The following is a 19,666-nucleotide window of genomic DNA, read 5'->3' on the forward strand; positions in this document are numbered from 1 at the left end:
TATATAACTTTTAGCAAGGATGCATCAAGTAAAAGCAAAGACGTTAATAATGTTACAAAAGTTTCAAATAAATTAAAGATGTGTCCCATGGTTTCCAAAATATTAAAAAGCACAACTATTTTCAACATTGATATAATAAATTAAAAAGATAAGAACCGTTATTAATAATTAAGCACCAATAATAAAGCACTAAATCAGCATATTCAAATAACTTTTGATCAATCATGTGAACTGAAGGCTGAACTAATGGCTGCTATGCATCACAAGAATAAATTACATTTAATAAAATGTAATTAAAATACAATACGATTAAAGACGCTTGTACATTTTTAATCATGGTTTAGATCAGGCCATTTTTTGTGCAGATATGTTTTGATGATCTTGTTATCGTGGATGCAGTGTGGGGTTTTTTGATGATGTACCCTGTGGATATCTTCGTTCTCCTCTGAATTGTCCCAGGCCCAGTTCCCCCCCTCCACACTGCCTCTGCAGTCTGCAGTCCACCTGGACACACGCCATCTGCAGCCACGTCAACATCCATCATCCCACACACTCTAAACAGCATCAACACACACTCACGTCCAGGATACCAGAACACATCTCACGCCAAATTACAGAACATGCCCGTAGCATTTCTCAACCTCTCAGATCTCTGTGGTATCTAAAATGAAGCATCATACACCCAAGTGTCACAGTGATACAGAGTGCTGTACTCAATAAGAATGTTTTTTCTGCAGGCCTGGTGAAGTCAGTAGTTGTTTTTTGTTTGCCCTGCCAACATTTTCACATAGCTGCAAAATTGTGTTGTTTAGCAGCATATTTTTTAAGCGTGAGAATTTTAATATAGTTTTCACGAGCCTATTTGGATAATAATTTGCAGAAATATTTGTATTCACTAGCTTTGAGGATGGATGGGTGGATTGATAGATATATGGATGGATAGATAGATTTGTTTGCGGCTATATCTGGGCGACATGTCATCAGTAATTGGAAGTGTTGTCTAGGACAGGCTTCGCTTACTCTCAGCTCTTTAGCAGTAATTGCATCTGGTGGTGGTAAGTATAGGATTAGTGGCTTTAGATAAATTTCCACCAAAAGGGCCTGTCTTCTGTGGCTTGTTTGTCGCTCTCTCAGTATCTCTCTTTCTTCATCCTTCCGTCTCTGGCTGTCTTTCTCTATTGGTTTGTTGTCGGTTGTGCATCACGCTCCAGTTGGCCTTCTGCATTCTCAGGGGAGTACCTTTAACACCTCAGCAGTGCCGCTTTCTTCTCTCTAATCTCCCCCTTCCCCTTCCCCTGCCCAGATTACTGTATCAATAACCATCTGCCGGCCCCCTCAGACAGCACTGCCCCGGCACAGTCACAGCCTGTGGTCATACAGTCCTGCCTCATGCAGGATTATGTGGGACGTTTGAGACAACGTCATGAAATTGCACTGTGATTGGCCTGTGAGTAAGCAACAGTTGCATCTTTGTTTTTCTTTCTGTCTGGGCTCCCGCTGATTCACCAGTGTTTATGTCACCAGTGCAAAAACAATGTGGAAAAAATAACATCTTATGACCGTGTGGTCAAGTAGATCTTGTTTTTTGTGTGTGTATTCTTTTGCTGCTGTTATTTTCTTCTTTGTTTAGCTAGCGGATGATTTTAGAGCTCAGCCCATCCCTCAAGTTGTGCGTTTTTGTTGAACTTTCTTTTTTAGGTCCCTTCCTCTTGCAGATGGCATGGCTAACCTACTGGCCAGATTCACGAAGAGAAATACTCTCTTCATTTTCTGCTTTGAGCTTCACAACATGGATAACTGCAAAGGATGGAGATGAAAGAGGGCGCTGAAGTAAATAACCAGTGAGGTTGGCCCTCGTGAGCTCCCCGGCCCGGTCTGTCAGGGCCACATTTCTAACCCAGACCAGATGTCAGTGTGCACTCACCCTGACACTCCTCACCTCCTCCATGCCACCTTTGTTCTTCTCTGTCCATCTTCTTTCATGATCTATTTTTGTGCCATTCCCAAGTCTGTCTAGCGTAAGGTTTTTTTTTTTTTTTTACACCATATACAGTATACATAGGGTGGCCATATGGGCCGTTCATACGGGACACGTCCCGGCCAGGAATTTAATATTGCCTTAAACATCCAAAGCAGTTTGACCAATAACATATTGTTATTGGTATTGTTCATAATTGACCAATTGTGGGGCTGTGCGTGAGAAGGTGAGAACTACAGGGAACGATCAAAGCGATGGAAAGCACGTGTTAGTTCGGTCGTTTGACTTGAATCGTTGCTGCACACCGATCAAAAAAAGACACCAAAGTAGGTTTGCGACAGCAAATCGAAAGCATTAGGAGCTGTCTGCTCTGCTCTCTATAGCTCATGAATGTCACACAATCTGGATATTTTAGGCAATATTAAAATCCTGGCCGGGACGTGTCCCGTATGAACGGTGCATATGGCCACCGTAAGTATACACCATACTTTACAAGTTTAATTTGTAGACACAAGTTAGCAATTTGTTTTTAGGCAAAGTGTACCTAACAGCTGAGGCAAGGTAAAAATATATTTAACTGTAAATATTTGCTGGTTCCAGACCAGTTCTCCGATCGGCTGAAGTTTCTCTACAGAATTATAGGCAATATATATTTCACCAGGAATCTGTATATGCGAAAGTTACCATTTAAAAATCAATACCCCTATGGAGAGAATTAATTATTTATTTATTTTCTTCGGGATCCCGACTTTTGCACCCTGTAGTTTGGAGCGGGACTACCTGTCTGTATGATCATAGCAGATGGTAAAATATTTGGGTAATCCGCTGGGAAACATATACAGTAATTATACAATAATACATAAAGGCTTTAAGTGTTACCAAATCAATTAATTAGCCTTTAAAAAATATTTGTGAGAAGATTTATGAAAAATATTTAGCTGTCGTGAGCCATTTCCATTCTGAGCATGTGAAATGTCCTCGAAACCTGCCGTAAACATACTTTATAATGTTTATTGTCATGCTTTAGGCCTAGACCCTCTCTTTTTAGCAAATAATAAATATCAAATAATAATATATTGGCATATTCCAAATTGATTCCAAATAATAATGTAAAAATTGCATTTGCATACATATGAATGGAAGTCAGTGGTTTATAAAGTCTTGTGTGATAACAGCCTTAGCATGTATTTAATCGTTTGTCTTCTTACAGAATATGATGAGATTGGTTCTGGTTAGTGTGTTGTGCCAATAGAGTGACTTTTAAAGTGTAGATTTATTACAAGTCCATCATTTCCATAGTCTTGCCTAGTAAAGAGTGTCTATTACAGTTTTCCAGTAGGGTTGCATTAACTCTAATTCCTGAAGCTAATCTTGAAATAATGCAGCTTAATCACGCTTAATAAAAGAGTGGCTCACCTTGGCTGCTGGATGGCCGCATTATCAGATCATTGAGCTGTAATTGGTGTCATGAAACCTAGTGGTGGGTTATCTCCATGGGGACTGGAGTTTTTCCCCAACTTTATGGTGCAAAGATTAACCTTGGAGTGTTTGACCTCTGTGTAGTGAACACAAACATGGGTGTAGCTGTAGCTCTGTGAACCAGAAAAGGGGAAATCATCTGACTGGAACCAAATACAAACAGCTACAGTAAATGCCAGGTTGGAGTGTTTTCTGTGATGTCAGATGGTCTATTATAGAGTAATGTACATGTCTTGGCTCTATTATGCAGTGCCTGTGACAGACAGACAGACTGCAGGTGGTCTCAGCCCTTTACATCCATGAAGCACTGGTTCTTTCCACCCCCTCTTCCTCTCTAAAGGCCGAGGTTGTCACAACTGGTCCCTAGAGCCATTCAGTCGAGCAAAGGGCGAACCCCAGCACACGTAATTGGAATCTTTTAATCCTCACAGAGTCCTTTTATTATCTGAAATAAAGCCGTTTTATTCATACATCTTGCTTGGGCTTCAGGTAATGTTGTGGTATTTTATGTGACATGGTCTTTTTAACCAGTAACGTCATTGCAAATGTACACACAATCCAGAGTAAAGGCCCGTTGACACACCACAACTATAACACAAATATAATGGCAGTGAGGAGCGATATCATAATTTTTTTTTTCAGCTATTGAATGACAGCCAATCAGAATCCATCTGTCTTTAACTGAGAAAACTGCAGCACGTTAATGTCAAATGCTGTTGTCACTAATATGATTATTGTTTTTGTGCTTGGTGTAAACGACATTCACTGCAACTAGCTTATCACACCATAAACATACATTTGATACATTGTGACACATCAGAATATTTTAATTCATTGTATTTTAAAAAAATCATTTGTGATTTAGAGCATGCCAAATAAGTGTGTGACTCTACATCTCATAGACACAGCTGGAAAATTTGTGGTCACATTATTTTAAAGTCCAATTCCGTAATTAATAAACCGTTAACTACGACTTTTGGCTCAAACTACTAATTTGCTTCTTATTAATAAGTATTGTGTCAGATTAGGCATATAGAAAATGGTCATGCAGAATATGTGCTTAAGTACTAATAAACAGCCAATATGTTAATAATGCTATTAAGCAACTAGTAAATAGTTATTATTGGTCCCTATACTATAAGCTATACTATACTAAGTGTTACCAAATTTGGTTATGAATAGTTTATAAAGATGTGGGGGGTGGTGGGAGTTGCAATGCTTGATATATAATTGTATCAGCATGTCTGTAACCAATTTTCTTGAATTTTTTAAATTACAAATCTGATGAATTATTAGGTAATTTTCCAGGTCTTTCACTGGTTTTGGAGATGGAACTAAAGGTTATATAATGTATATCCTGTGCTACATAGTTTAACAGAGCTTTGAAATGTGTCTTAAATGAAATATCATTGCTACACTAAGCTCTCATTAATTAAGGCTGCATGTGTGCTTTGTTTTGCAGGAGGCCGCCGCGTTTGCACGAGGACAAGGCTTTGAGGTGAGTGGATGGAGGATCACACACTAAACAGATCCTAAAGGATTATTTTTCAGCTGATAATGAAGTTCTTTTTCGGACAGTGATTGATGTGCTATTATACTCTCTTGGCCCCCTTGCAGTGGTCGCCATAGCAACCTGGCAGTCGTCATGGTTTCTTTGTTCAGCCAGCACTCCGGCTCACACACTCTCTCTTTCTCTCACACACACACACACACAAACACATTTTCTCCCCTACTCTCACACATTCTCTTCCCTCTCTCTCTCTCTCTTGTCCCCCTCCTTTTCTGTTATGACGCATTCCTCCCAGGTCTGCACCCAACATCGCCTACAGATGTTATTTATTGAATTTTGAGAATGCTCTTGGGAGGAGAAAAAGAAATCCTCAGGGACTGCTTTCTGTCGGTGTACTTGGCAGGGCTGGCAGGTGCCTTTGTCGAGGAACCCACCTTGTTAGCTTCATTAGACAGTGCTAGGATCCGCCGCGGCATTACGCTCAATTATACCACGCCACATCCGCTCATAAATACTGGATCACCTTCCCCTCTAGTCTCAGAATGTGGAAACACTGATTGGCCTTGTTTGCACATAACACGTCAAAACAATACGAGTTGTCTCTCTGAATAGCAGTGAAATGCAAATGTAATAGTAGTGTTTCTCGTCTCATATTCACAAGTGTACATGATGGGGGGGGGGGGGGTTATTCATAAGCAAAGTAAATGTGGGTTTAGGAACAGCACGCTTAAATAATTGAAGTGGCTCATCTTTTTTCTAATGCAGTACTATCCTCCTGAATGTGTTTTGTCTCAGTATGAATAATTGTCTTCCAGGATCACTCAAGGTGCGATCGACGTGACTGGAATGCAAAGCAGATTCTGGCAGCAGAGTAAGTTAGAGAGAGAGAGGGAGGTAGAGAGAGAGAGCGAGAGAGCACATGCAGGGGCGAGAGAGAGAGAGAGAAGAGGAGCGGTTTGTGAGCCAGGGAGATAGAGGAGGGGGCGAGAGCTTGCATCGCACAGAGTAAATATATAAATGGCAAGCACTGTCACACACTGTGAGTACCTCTTCACTGATTTCACACACGTCATGTTGATTTAGGGCTCAGAGAAAAGGGAATCTTTGACATACGAGTCTTTGCCCCTGATTTTGCTTCAGAAATAAATGTCTCAACAGAGTATGGCAGCTGAAATGTAAGCATTTAGTGACAGGATGGAGAGAAATAGAGAAAACGCTCTAGTTTCAGGCCCCAAATGTACTAAGAAGCATGTCATCGTTTGTCTTTCGATCTTATTCATACACGCCTCCGCACATCAGCTGACTTTCCACATCTGCGCATCTCAGTTTATGTGGTTCGTAACATCACAGACGTGCTCCCCCTTGTTCATCCGCAATAAACTTTGTACCCCACTCATACCTAGAGCGAAAACCGAGGTTTTATTTTATTGGGTAATAAAGCCACTAAAGCTGTTTCCATCCAAGTTGGGAATTTAATTCATTCGAAAAATCATAATATTGTGAAAACAGTTTTCAATAAACCAACGTGTTTAGAAGAACAAAATCATCACTTGGCGCAAAATAGAAATGAAAATTGTAGCAGCTGTGGTCCTTTTTAGATTATTTAATTACTTCTGACTTTTTAAATGGACTTTTTAAATGTTAAAAAACTAGGAATTTATCCAGTAAATTAGTTTTTTCCTTTTATAAACTTCTATAAATAAATTTGTTAAGTATTTATATATATATATATATATATATATATATATATATATATATATATATATATATATATATATATATATAACATTACAATACTTCATTTCTAACATTTAAACAAAATCATCCACCAGGTTTGTACATTAAGGTGCATTTTGAATTTATACAATTTCAGCTTTTGCCAGTTTTTTAAATATATAACGTTTATTAAATATATTTTATCATATATTTATTACATATATTTTATCATATATTTATTAAATATATTTATCATATATTTATTAAATATATTTTATCATTATATATCGTTAGCCATTTGACATTTTGGATTTATAATTTTTTTGTTATTATTGTATTATGTTTCATTATATTGATGTATCCTCCCAGCATTTTTACTGCAATATCTCAGAATAATACACAATACATGGATGGAAACATGGATAATGATATGCATTATTGTGGTTGTAGGCACTTTAAATCTCGTAGTCTTCCCAGGATGCCTGTTCTTTAATACAAGCTTCCAATAAGCTCAGTGATTAACCAAAGAACTCCCTAGCAGACGCTGCCAGACATGCTGTACCTTTGTAAAGATAATATTTTTCTCACTTCTTAAACAATGTGGCAACATTCAGAAGTGTGAAAGAAGAGTGTTTTTACAATACAGCTCTACATCTCGTGAAAATCTACACGCTTTATGAAAGTGAAAATCAAACACGTCTGCTTAGCGTCAATCCATTTCTTTTGATTCAAAGAGATGCCTTGTTATTAAATCAATTTACATCTCAAGAAGGTAGATAAGAGTGTGTTATTTTCTCTCTGTATTGAGCCGGCATTAGATCTGGCTCGCAGTGTGATCCAATCCTCATCTGTTTTACTTAAATACCCTTAGATGTTGAATCCGCCGCAGGGTAATTGATGTTCTATTGGCTGCTGTTCCTCCTACAGACTACAATGAAGGAGCTGTTTTATTAGCTTTAATATGGACACAGATTTGGACACCCTAATAAGGCAGGGGTTTTTTCGCCTGCTTTCATCATTGTTAAAGGAGAACATCTCTTATGATAATCACTGACAGCTACATTATGGCTTCCATGAACTGATGGTTACCAGTGAATGGAGAGATATTATGGTTAAGCTTAATTAAGCTTGTGCTTATTATGTTTTTTATGCTTAAAACCTTCATTACACACCCCTCTGATCAAACACCGTTACTGAGTAGCAAGTAGTCAATGGAATGAATATGCTAATGTTTGTCTGAGACCTTAGCAGGGAACTATGTAATCTTTTACACTGAAAGGTTAGTTCAGCCAAAAAGTCTGTCAAAATGTAATCACGCTCATGTCATTACAAACCTGACTGACTTTCTTCCTTCAGTAGAACACAACAGAAGATATTTAGAAGAATATTTTAACACTTTTTGTCCATACAATGAAAGTTAATGTGGTCCAAAAACAACACTTACAAATCTTCTTTGGTGTTACATACAAATTTAACACGCATCTCTGTGTATACTTTTTGGTCATAAAGGTTTAAAATGACATGAAGGTAAACGATGACAGGATTTTAATTTTTGCCTGAAATATCCTTTTAAGAAAACAAAGACTTCTAAACCACAACTTCAACTCGTCTCACTTTTTACATTTAGTCTCAGTGACAAATTGCCTTCAACAAGCCCTGGAAACAGTATTAACCTCTCCATTAGCACCTCTGTAGACTCCCACAACGCCTCTCCCTTCTCTCCTCCTTGGGAACGATCAACCTTATAGTGGTGATTAGAGGCTGTGTTTGGGGAAGTGATTATGCCCCCTACACAATTTAGCTGGAGCAAGTTAGCGCCAGTGGGGGAAACGCCAACATGGGAGCGTGCATCCCACAGCAGCTGCTCCTAACAGTCTCCGCAGCCCTCTGCCCCCAACCGCAGCACCTGTCTGCAGGAGAGATGTGCACAGAAAGTCTCTTTATTCCCAGAAGGGCTCTTGCCTTTCTCTGTCTGGACTGAAGGATCCAGTTGTGATGTTTCTTGATGGGTTAATTATGAGAATAGCCCTGACAGTTGATATTCAGATCAAAGCGAACAGGCGTTCGGTCCCTCTCGGTCCCTCAGGCATATATGTATTCACGCCAGCAGATAGCTATGCAGTGATAAGTGCCTGAGAGTGAGACAGGAAGGCTAATTTATACCCCACACCTCCTAAATCCTCTCTGTCTCTTCCAACTCTTCTGCATCCAACTCGCCCCTCCCTCACCCCCTCCCAAAATCATGCTACTAAAAATTAAATGACTCTTAAGAAGTGAATGATTAATCTAATGAAGCTGCAGAGGTGTTCCACTTCTGCTAATGAAGCCTTGCATTCTAATAAGTCACAGGAATACACTGTAATCATAATTGAAATGCCAAGCTGGGTTAAAGACAAACTGTGATCGCAGATGTTGCAGCGCCGAGTTATATATGTAGAAAGAAAATGAGTAGGCAGCGGCTGCTGGGGGCTTTTATTCAGAGCTCAGGGTCCTTAGATTCCAGCTAAACATCTGTTTTTCAATGGGCAATCGCTGTATCCTGAATATATATAACACACTTCTCGGCTTTTACAAGCGCCCTGCAAGTTTCTATGCATGCAGACTCCCCTATGTCTGAAATGAAACACCTCCTCACTCTTCGAGGAGTAAAAAAAAAAAAGTTGGTTTGACATGAAGAGTTTGGATTTGTGATTTGCATTGTTCGAGGCCATTAAAAGAGCGTAAATTATGAATGAGTAATGCTATTCGAGCACGTCAGACATTTAATCTGCGCATTTGAATGGAGCTCCATATGAATATATGACTCCATAGGTGCCCACCCCCTCCCCTCTGAGTCTCCTGGCGATAAAGTGTTCATGAGCATGTGTAGCAACACTCTCTCATGGCTATCATGTGTTTGATAGTTTTAATGATGGGATAATGGCGGGCTTGTAGGCAGCCACTTCTCGTCACAGGATACCTATAGACCTGCAGCCCCTGACAGATTTACAGTGCACAGTCAGCTGATACTGTAAAACAGTAAGGGTTTTATAGAGCCCTGGGTTTTGCTTAAAACAAGCAACCACATTTGTACTCTCCTGCTTTCTGGGTCTAGCCTTGGGCCTTTACTGTATGTGGTTGAGTTTTCCAGAAAAGACTTAATTATCTAGTTAGTTTTGCATTCTGGTGTCGGTTCCAATCGGAACACTTTGTTAACCTTCCCCAGAGCATGCTGTATTAATGATTTCATCCATATTTATGAAGTAGCTTAATACTTGTTGGAGGAAAAAACTTTTTAATGTATTTGTATTAAAATGTGGGTCATAAGTACATTTTAACCTGATGTTTCACAGTAAATTTGGTCTTAAGGTGCAGTTACATTTATCGTTGTTTTGTGAATACCGTTTGAGTGTTTTTTTTTTTTTTTTGCAATTTTTTGCTTTTATTCAGATAGAATACTTGAGCTTGGGTCGTCCGAAGTACAGTTGCGCTACATTTCGAAGCGCTGCAAGGTGATGATGATTGGGAATTACCAACGCAGATTTTACATTTGGTTCAACTGGTCACAACATTTTCAAGTGTCTTTTATGTGAGCTGTGCTTCTTATATTGCTTCTTTATTTACAATAAAAAATAGTACTATTTTGCCCGCGCCTTCAATGTCCTGTTATTGAAAAACGTGAATCACTGAGCCAATTTCACTAGCAATACAAATGCAAATGAAAACAACTGTCTGGCAGTGTAAACTCACACCAAAGTCAATATCTTGAACAGCAAGTGCTGCAGTAAGGTGATTGAATCTGTTCGGCGCTCTGCTGATTGGCCAGACTGCAGGAAAGCGGACCCTTTTTTGTTGAGTGTGGAGGGAGACAGAGGTGATGAGGCAGCTGGGCCTGCCTGGGACACCACACTACCTCGCCATTAACAAAACTGTCAAGGGCTGGTGGCTGCCATGGCCAAGCAGCCTCTCTAGCCTGCTTTTGGCAGTGAGACGAGTGGACATGTGACAGACTCAAAGCTTTGGCAGGGTTGGACTGCCTCAGACCCTCTTATTGGGGCTTTGTGTGACTGGAGGTGGGGGGATGGTATCGAACCACCAGCACTCAACCCCTTAGACCAACCCACCCCCAGCACCAGCACCACCCATTCCAAGCACCCCCCCACCCCCCCCCACCCCAGCTCCTTCTGTCCAGTACCAGCTGGGAGGTGTGAGGACTAGAAAATGCAGATGATCTCATTCAATTCCCTAAACATCAAGCACTCACATACATACTTAACTGTTAGTTCTATACTAATAATTAGGAAGTTATAGTATTATTTAAATGCAGATGCCATTTGCATTCATATTTTATTTAACACAATGTATAAATGTTGGCTTCCAAAAAGATCCATATACTTTTGGACCTACTGTAGTTGTGGACAGTGCGCTGTTCTGCATGCTTGGAGCCCAATCCCACCTGGTCTAAACCTGGCACCCCAATCAGAATCTTGTACTTTGACTTCTTCAGTGCCCTCAACATGCCTCTCCAACTTGGTAACAAGCTCAGCGCAATACCGGTGAACGCCTCCACAATTTCCTAAATCATAGACTATTTTACCAGCAGGCAGAAGTTTGCGAGGCTCCAGGGAGAGAGCATGGAGGTGGTGTAGTTCTACAGGTTGCTTGGAGTCCACTTAAACAGCAGACTGTACTGGACAAACAAGTAAGCCGTGCAATATAAGAAAGGTCAGATCAGGAGGCGCAGGTTTCTTAGCATGTACAATCAGCTGCTAGAGGTATATTTTACTATTTTGTTCAATGCTTTTCTAGACAAAAATGTTCTGTTAGTGGCATCTCTATTACGGGACTTTTTAGAAGTGCTTAGAGTCAAATTCAACAATCAATTCTGTTTATCCTCATAAACATGCTTGGAGTATTGTAGTAGCAGTAGTATTGCTGGTATGATCTACAACAGCATAATGAAAGAAATTATGAAAGAAAAACCCTGATCCAAATGTTTGAAGGTGTTAATGGTTCTTGTATGGGCATTCTTTACATACCATATAGCAAAACAGTTGTAGAATCTACAGCATGAGCAGTGTAGTCCTTTTCCTAAACAAATGACTCTCATTAGCTGGTTCTTCGTGAATCAGAAACATACAGCAAGACTACTGTAGTCATATTGACAAATGAATGACTCTTATGTGCCGGTTCTTATTGAATCAGAAACATACAGTGCAACCAATGTTGTCCAATTCCCAAATGAAAGACTCTTATGAGGTGGTTTTAAATTAAATAAAAACATACTGTTTAGTCTGATTTTGATTATTTTTCTTTGTAATGAATCTAATCCATACAGCTCTGCCATTTCCCAAATGTATGGCTCTGAATGATTGTTTCTTTTGAATGATTCTTTTTAATGAATCAAACAGTTTGCAACCAATTGTGCTTTGACAGTCAGTCACTCTGCACAAATATGGAGAAAAAAAAATATATGGACAAATGCATATTTGTACGTAGTAAATCTATTTGCATCCTCTCCAAAACGATTTCTGATTGACTGCCTGCCTCACTTAGTCCTAAAGAAGAATTTAAATGCTAGATCCCATGTTTGTATCAGGATACATATTTTCAGAACACCAGTTGTGCTTTTACGATTAATTACATTTGAACATGTTCATTCAAGCATTGGTTATTTCAAACAACTGTTTGAATGTCCAACTTTTTTCTTGAAAGAAAATTGGCTTATTGCAGATGTAGCTGTTCAAAAGCCAGAAGACGGAATACTTCATTGGGTTGCTTTAAAGCCACTGAGCGATACATGCATCATTTTAGTTTCTTGTTAGCATTTAAACATTTCATTGGAATGAATACGTGAGTCATGAGTGATGTGATTACACATGACATTTAGCATTTCAACACAACAGCCTTTCCGAGTGAAATATAGTTGGCAATTGCAGTCACTAAACATACTCAGTGGGTACGACGATGACTCAGGTGCATGTTTTACAAGGTGCAGTATTAAAGTAAATCTAATCTGATCTGGAAGAACTTAATAATTGCTGCTTACCCTCAAGTATGTGTTTTATTTTTTCTCTCATGCAGACTGAAGACATTGAGGAGATTGCGAAGAAGGCCCAAAGCTTACCCAAAGAGAACAAGAAAAGGCAGAGGATTGTTGTCTTCACCCAAGGCAAAGAAGGAACTGTAATGACCAAAGGTGCATGGGTCATCTCTTTGAAATTAGGTTTTCATAATCAGGCTTTTAGTTCAGGACCATCTCATGTTAAAAAAGAAATAACACAACCCCCAGAAACACTTTTAGTTATTTACAGTTGGAATGATGTTGATAGATTTCCTCTGTAAACATTAGTGAATAGCCTCAAACAAGGTCATCTTAAGAATAGAATGCCATTCTCTCTGGCGGCTTTCGATGTTGCTCAGTGTGAAATGAATTCGCCCTTGGCAATGACCTCCTATCTCTCAAATGCAGAATTTGAATCCAAAGGGCTGTTGCAGTCACATTGCTATGGTAACTGAGTGGTGGGGGATCTTTCTGTGGAGTGGATAAGTTTAACCGAATAGTGGGGAAAGCATAACAGTTGTAACTGATTAAACCAGCGGGGTTTAAAGTAGAAAGCAGGGAGGCGGCAGGAATGTAAAAGGGACAGGCTGAGCTGTTTGTGCTCTTCTTCTCCTGCTCTTCATTTCTTCTCCTTTTGCACCTGCTAGAATGGCATTCCTCGCTTTACAGTCCGCCAGTGCCCAGTCTCGGCTAAATTCCATTTGTTCAGGATAATTCGCCTTTTATTGCCTTTTGTATTTTGATTCATTGAATTTCACAGTGTTGTTACAATGAATTCTGTCGAGGTTGGACATTATTTAAATCTCTCGGGAACACAATGAGTGCCTGCCCTTGCAATGCTCTGGAGACCCGGGAAAAACGATGAGGTAAACACGGTAATTGACCTTTAGACGCAAAAACCCTGAAGAGGTTTGGCCTAGCAGTTTGCAGATACACACCAGCTGGTTGAGCCTTGGTGTTCATGCAAGAAACAAAAGTTTGAATCTGGTCTGCATCCAGTTTTTCCACCCTCTCAGATAATTGGTGAAAACAAAAATCTTGATATAAAGTCACATTTTTGTTCATTTATGTTTGGAGTTGGTATTTTATGGTTTTATAAGAAATCTCTTATGTTCATCAAGGCTGCAATTATTTGATCAAAAAATACAGCAAATGTAATAGGATGAAATAGTACTACAATTCAAAACAATTGTTTTCTACTTTATCTTTTAAAGGGGTCATATGCGGCGATTTAAATTTTTCCTTTCTCTTTGGAGTGTTACAAGCTCTTGGTGCATGAAGAAGATCTGTAAAGTTGCAAAGACTAAAGTCTCAAATCCAAAGAGATATTCTTTATAAAAATTAAGACTTGCCCGCGCCCCCCCCCCCCCCCCCCCCCTAAAACGGCTAATTCAAACGTGCCCCACATCTCTACATCACTTTGTGGAAATATTTGTGTAATGCCACCCAAATGTTGACGCAAAGAAAGAAGGAGTGGTTTCAGTAACCGCAGTCATGTCAGGGAGATGCTGTGTGTATCTAGGCGAAAGAAAAAGCACTTTATTTGGCCTTCAGAAAATAGATGCATTTAGGAATCTTTAAGATTACTTACAGCAGAACATCAACAGATTTTATGGATGACCGTTTCTTGAACCTAGGAGAGGAGGTCTTTCTGACTTCGCTACGACAGTCTGGCGCTTCTGAATCAGCTACTGTAAGTATGTTTTGTTATTAGTTTAGGTATTTGATATTGACTGTTCAAATGCAGAGTTTTGCGCATTGTGTGTGCACACGTGCGCGCGTGTGTGTGTGTGTGTGAGAGAGAGAGAGAGAGAGAGAGAGAGAGAGAGGCGGTCACACAGTGGAGTCAGCTGTCTTAACCATCTGTAGCTTGTGTACTGTAAACACATATGAGCTTCATCACTGTGTCTGTCACGCGACTCTGTTCCCCTTTGGAGCTTGAACTGATGGTAAAACTAAGGACATTATTAACTGTCTTTACATTTATTTTGAAAGATGAAGCTCATGATTATGGAAAGGGGCGTTACATTTCTGACGAGTGCTTGTGGAGTTCGGCCAATCACAAGGCACTGGGTCAGTTGGCCAATCAGAGCAGACTCTGCTTGTTGGGAGGAGGGACTTTGTAGAAAACGACACGTTTGAGAGAGGCGGAGCATAGAGGACCTACAATAATGTACAGTACTTGAAAAATGTGTGTTTTTTTTTTTACATTAAATCATGTCAGCATATTCTGTTACACCTAATACAAAAAATATTTTCTTTAAAAAAAAAGCATAATATGAACCCTTTAATGTACTATAATTTATTCCTGTGATGGCAAAGCTGAGTTTTTTTTAACAGCCATTACTCCACTCTAATGTTACATGATCTTTCAGAAATAATTCTGATATGCTGTTTTGGTGCTCAAAAACATTTCATCTTATTAGTATTATTGATATTGAAAGAACAGAAAAAGAACAGAATGTATTTGTAATAGAACTACATATAACATTTCATATTATAAATATCTTTACTGTCACCATCAATTTAATTAAATTTAATTTGAATTAAAGTATTAATTTCTTTAAAAAAATGTTTTGAATGGTATGTCATTGATATTGTATTGCTGTTAATTTGAATTTATTTCATGCGATTGTATACATTAGTCTCGTTTTTTCTGACATTAATGGATTAATTAGATTTAAACCATGTTTATTTTCTTGTCAAAGCTTATTTTTGCTGAACATTCTTAAACAGATAAATAAAATTATAATCATATAACATTGTCATTATTTTCACTTGTTTGCCAATGGTGACATGCGTGCCTAAGGTTTCTGACCATTGATGCAATAAAATACCATGTTAAGATTGTTCTCTTGAAGGCCTCACTCTTAGAGTGTCTTGACACATGAAAACCCTGATGACACCGCAGGCCTCTCCGAGTCCCTCGCCCCTGTTAGCTTATAGGTCTAATCCTATTCACAAGTCTGCAGTACAGGATTGAAGTGTTGTTAAACAGAGCTGTCGCAGAGCTCTGTATTATACAATTTACACAACATGTTACCAGAGTAACGCGGTAAAGCTGGCTGTATTGGTTCCACTGTGCTGCGTTTATCACACAAACGCTAATAGCATTAGTCCCCCTGGGCTGATAAGGCTGCTCAGGCAATTGCTACTCCTGTAAAGCCTCATCAGAGGAAAGCGCTACAAGACAATCCTTTCCTTTTGCTACAGAACCGCCTCATTCCCACTTGCTCCTAGCTAACTTTCAGCCTAAGCGTCGGCTTTGGAGAAAATATTCTCCTAGAGGCATTTTACGCTGCACTGAGGAAAAAGGCGGGCTCTGCTAACCTCCTGCAGCCCTTTCAAAAGAAGCCGCGGGGTCGGCGGCAACCCCTGGTGAACCTATGCGAAGTGAACGAGGACGTCGCACATGAGGTAGTTGGCCGTAAAAAATGTCAGGCGTCGCACGAGCGGCGAATAAGTGGCTTCAAATAGCAGGGGCGACTGAGAAGGAGAGGGACGTTATTGCTCCCCGCTGCCTCCGCCAATAAACATCAATATAAAAGAGAATTGAAGATTTGCTCAACCTCCCAGAGGCTGTGCTCTGATGCCGTCTGATCTCTACATTTCATCTGCAATTTGCTCTCTATGTGGGGATGTGATCATTCAGCAGGCTCTGAATGTCACAATGAAGTTGTTTTAATGGTGATTAAGAAGGCTGGGATGATAGGCCCTGGGGGCGACGCTCCAAAGAGATGCAGATTTGTTATTGTGTAGTTCCTCTTTGTGCGAGGCGGCTTTCTCTCGCGGCATAAACGCAGGCTGTCCTCGCCCCTCCACATTAATTTCCTTAATGAAAGCTGCCAGAAGAGGAGCCCTTAATGAAGCACCTTTGTGACATCGCTGAACAGAGCGCGGCCCTGCTGGCACACCTATTACAGGCTCGTATTAAGAGCGCGGCGCCCAGGGTCTTTGATCTAAAGATGGCTGAGTGTGCAGGGTCACCCAGGGGCTCCGGCAGGGATGACAGCGTCACGGGGAGGAAGAGAGTCTGTGATGTTCTATTAGTACTTTCCCTCCTCCGTGAGTTCACATTTTAAGCTAACTTAATTGCACTCTTCGTGACCGCTTTGAAAAATAGAACGTCCCGTTTAATCCCAAACTACTTGATGTGTGGGAATGTAGCCCAACGAGGGCAGGCTGACAGTTTCGGGGCGGAGTCATGACTCATACGTATCGCACTTTACTCTAACTTCCTGGAACCGAGGTTCGAGAGAGAGATAACCTTTGTTGTGTTCCTTTTATTATCACAAGAAGTGAAACTAACACCACAACAGGAGGGGCGTCTTTGCATTTCTGCAGAGAGAGAGAGTGGAAGAGTGAGAAAGAGAGCGAGGCTGCAGCAGTTTTGTTTATTTCCAGTTGACTTGTATTACTCCACTGTTCTGTGATATCTGGACATGACAATATCCTTATCTTATCTAGGCTGGAAAACACTGGGCTTGGATTTGGTTGTCCCAACTCAAGCACATGATGCGTTTTAAAGGGATAGTCCAGCCAAAAATGAAAATTGTCATCATTTACTCTCATGTCATTCTTTATGAATGACTTCTTCAAAGTTCTTTTTAAAAGTTTCCCTGGTGTTTTGCAGGCGCTTTTTAATCAAGGCTGTATTAAAGTTGCCATAAAATGAAAATTCCCCATATTTTCTAAATGCATGTTATAGATTGTGAATAGTTTCTTTTTACGCTCATAATTTGAATTTAAATGTCATAACTTTACAAATTTCCTTGGTGACACATGCAGGACTTCTGGACACTGCCCCTTTACTATGGGTGACTGCAAGCTTGTATTCAGATCTGCTTCCACCAACTAATGTATGTAACCAAGTCCTGCCCTACATTTTTTTCCTTTTTTAATAATCTTTTTCACTCAGATGTACAGTACATCACAATATGGAAGAAATGTTCTGTCACAACTTCTGTGTCATTGTGACTCTTAAGAGTGAGAGAAATAAATGGCCTTTAATTCAGTTGCGAATAATTATAAAGTCGCTTCATGTAATCCGTTTTTTGTCGTCTGCTAAACATTTGCATTCCTGCTCCTTGAGAGGTGCTGCTTGTCTTGAAACTTATTGGGAGGAATGTGTCTTTTTAATAATCTTTTTCACTCAGATGTAGATCACAATATAGAAGAAATGTTCTGTCGCAACTTCTGTGTCATTGTGACTCTAAGAGTGAGAAAAAAATATATTGCCTTTACTTCAGTTGTGAATAATTCTAAAGTCACTCCATGTAATCCGTTTTGTTTTTGTCGTCTACTAAAGAGGATCATTTTCAATCCTGCACCTGCTTGTCTTAAAACTTATTTGGGAGGAATGTGTCTAATACACTGTCAGATTTACCTGCACCTAATGAGCCTTTTCGTTTCAGTCCGTTTTCCTCCGTCTCCGTGAGCCCTTAGCAAAGGTCATTATGCTCTCATAAACGCACACGCTCCTCCTGTGTGTGTGTGTGTGTGTGTGTGTGTGTGTGTGTCTGTGTTCACGTTCTCCCTCACATTTTTCTTGTGTTATGTTAGGGCTATTATTCTGTAATGTTTGCCCATCCTTGTTTGTGTCTCATTAATGTAATGCACCTTTGACGTAGCTGAGCTAAAACAGAAACACTGTAAACAGTCAGTTAGTGGCTGCTTGTTTTGATAGGCTTAAAAAGCAAAAGAATAAAGCTGTAAGACGTAGCATTGATTGATTACGTAAACAGCCTTTACTGACACAAGGTGGACTGAACTTTCCTGTTCAGCAACGTAGTTTGGATATCAGATTAAAAAAATTAAAAAGTAGCCTAATTGTATTTTTTTTTTGCAGTCACATGTTCCTATCTCAAATTGTGACTTTATATCTTACAACGGCAGTATTGTTTCATAACTAAAATTATTTCTCACGCTTGAGACTATTTCTTAACATTTTTCTTATTATCTCTCTCTTTCATATCTGTAACATAATTATTATATTATTTATTTTTTGGTGTCTGTTTTGATTTCGAATCTCACAAATGCAAACTTCTAACACAATTTCAATTTAAAACCTTACAATTACAGATTTTGTTGCTCCTTATCATAATAGTGAATATATCTCACAATTGAAACTATATATCTCCCAGTCTTTAATACGAATAATTGTAACTTTAGATATCAAAAGTGTGACTTTTTATATTTTAATGTTTTTTTTCTTATTTTAAACTCGCAATTACTTTTAATCTGAGGTGGAAATAAGAAGACTATCAAAACTGTAAACTTATTTTTCATAATGAACATCTCTGTGAAATGTTATATCTAATGTTTTTTCCATTATTAACTTAATATTATATCTCAATTTTGATTGAATTTTCTCAAATGTACAACTTTATATCTCACAATCTCACAATTGAGATTTATATCTTTATATCTCACAATCTCACAATTCTGTCATGTTTTATTTAAAACTCACAATTACGTTTATTTTTACTTGTCTATTTTCGAACACCAATTTTGAATTGACCTCATGAAATTTGAGCATATGCATCGCATTCATTCAGTATCTCACTCGTGATGGGAAGGGCAATGAATGAAGACCTCCTCACGTCCCCCAAATCGATCGTGACATCATCACCGCTCGTCTTCAGCTAATTAGCATGGCTCAGAGACGAGAGGATCTGATCAATGTCTCGCTTTGAAAAGGGCAAAACTGCCTTTTAAAGCTCTCTCCGTCCCAGACTCCTCTGATTATTTGTGCCGGTTATCTCCTGCCACTCTCGGCATGGTGGGTGCCCTTTATTAGCGGCTAAATGTGTTTGTCACGCTCATGTTTCTCTGACCGGCCCTAACGTGGAGATAGTGGATCAGAGAAAAGAAGGAAAGTGAGGGCAGTTTCCTCAGTCTGTTTGCCAAGAGGAGGGCCATCCTTGTTTACTCCTTGGAG

General features: G+C 39.4%; 1 protein-coding gene across 2 annotated transcripts in view; it reads left to right on the forward strand.

Annotated features, from left to right (window-relative positions):
• The window catches only part of adka (adenosine kinase a), a 147,048-nt gene that overhangs the window by 119,157 nt on the left and 8,225 nt on the right, over positions 1–19,666 (forward strand). For both annotated transcript variants that reach the window (XM_059566268.1, XM_059566269.1), the window contains exons 8-9: positions 4,920–4,955; positions 12,747–12,861. In XM_059566268.1, coding sequence (XP_059422251.1) covers positions 4,920–4,955; positions 12,747–12,861 — 151 coding nt within the window. The remainder of the gene's footprint in view (positions 1–4,919; positions 4,956–12,746; positions 12,862–19,666) is intronic.

This window comes from Carassius carassius, chromosome 14 (assembly GCF_963082965.1).
Source record: "Carassius carassius chromosome 14, fCarCar2.1, whole genome shotgun sequence".
In the NCBI taxonomy this organism is placed as follows: Eukaryota; Metazoa; Chordata; class Actinopteri; order Cypriniformes; family Cyprinidae; genus Carassius; species Carassius carassius.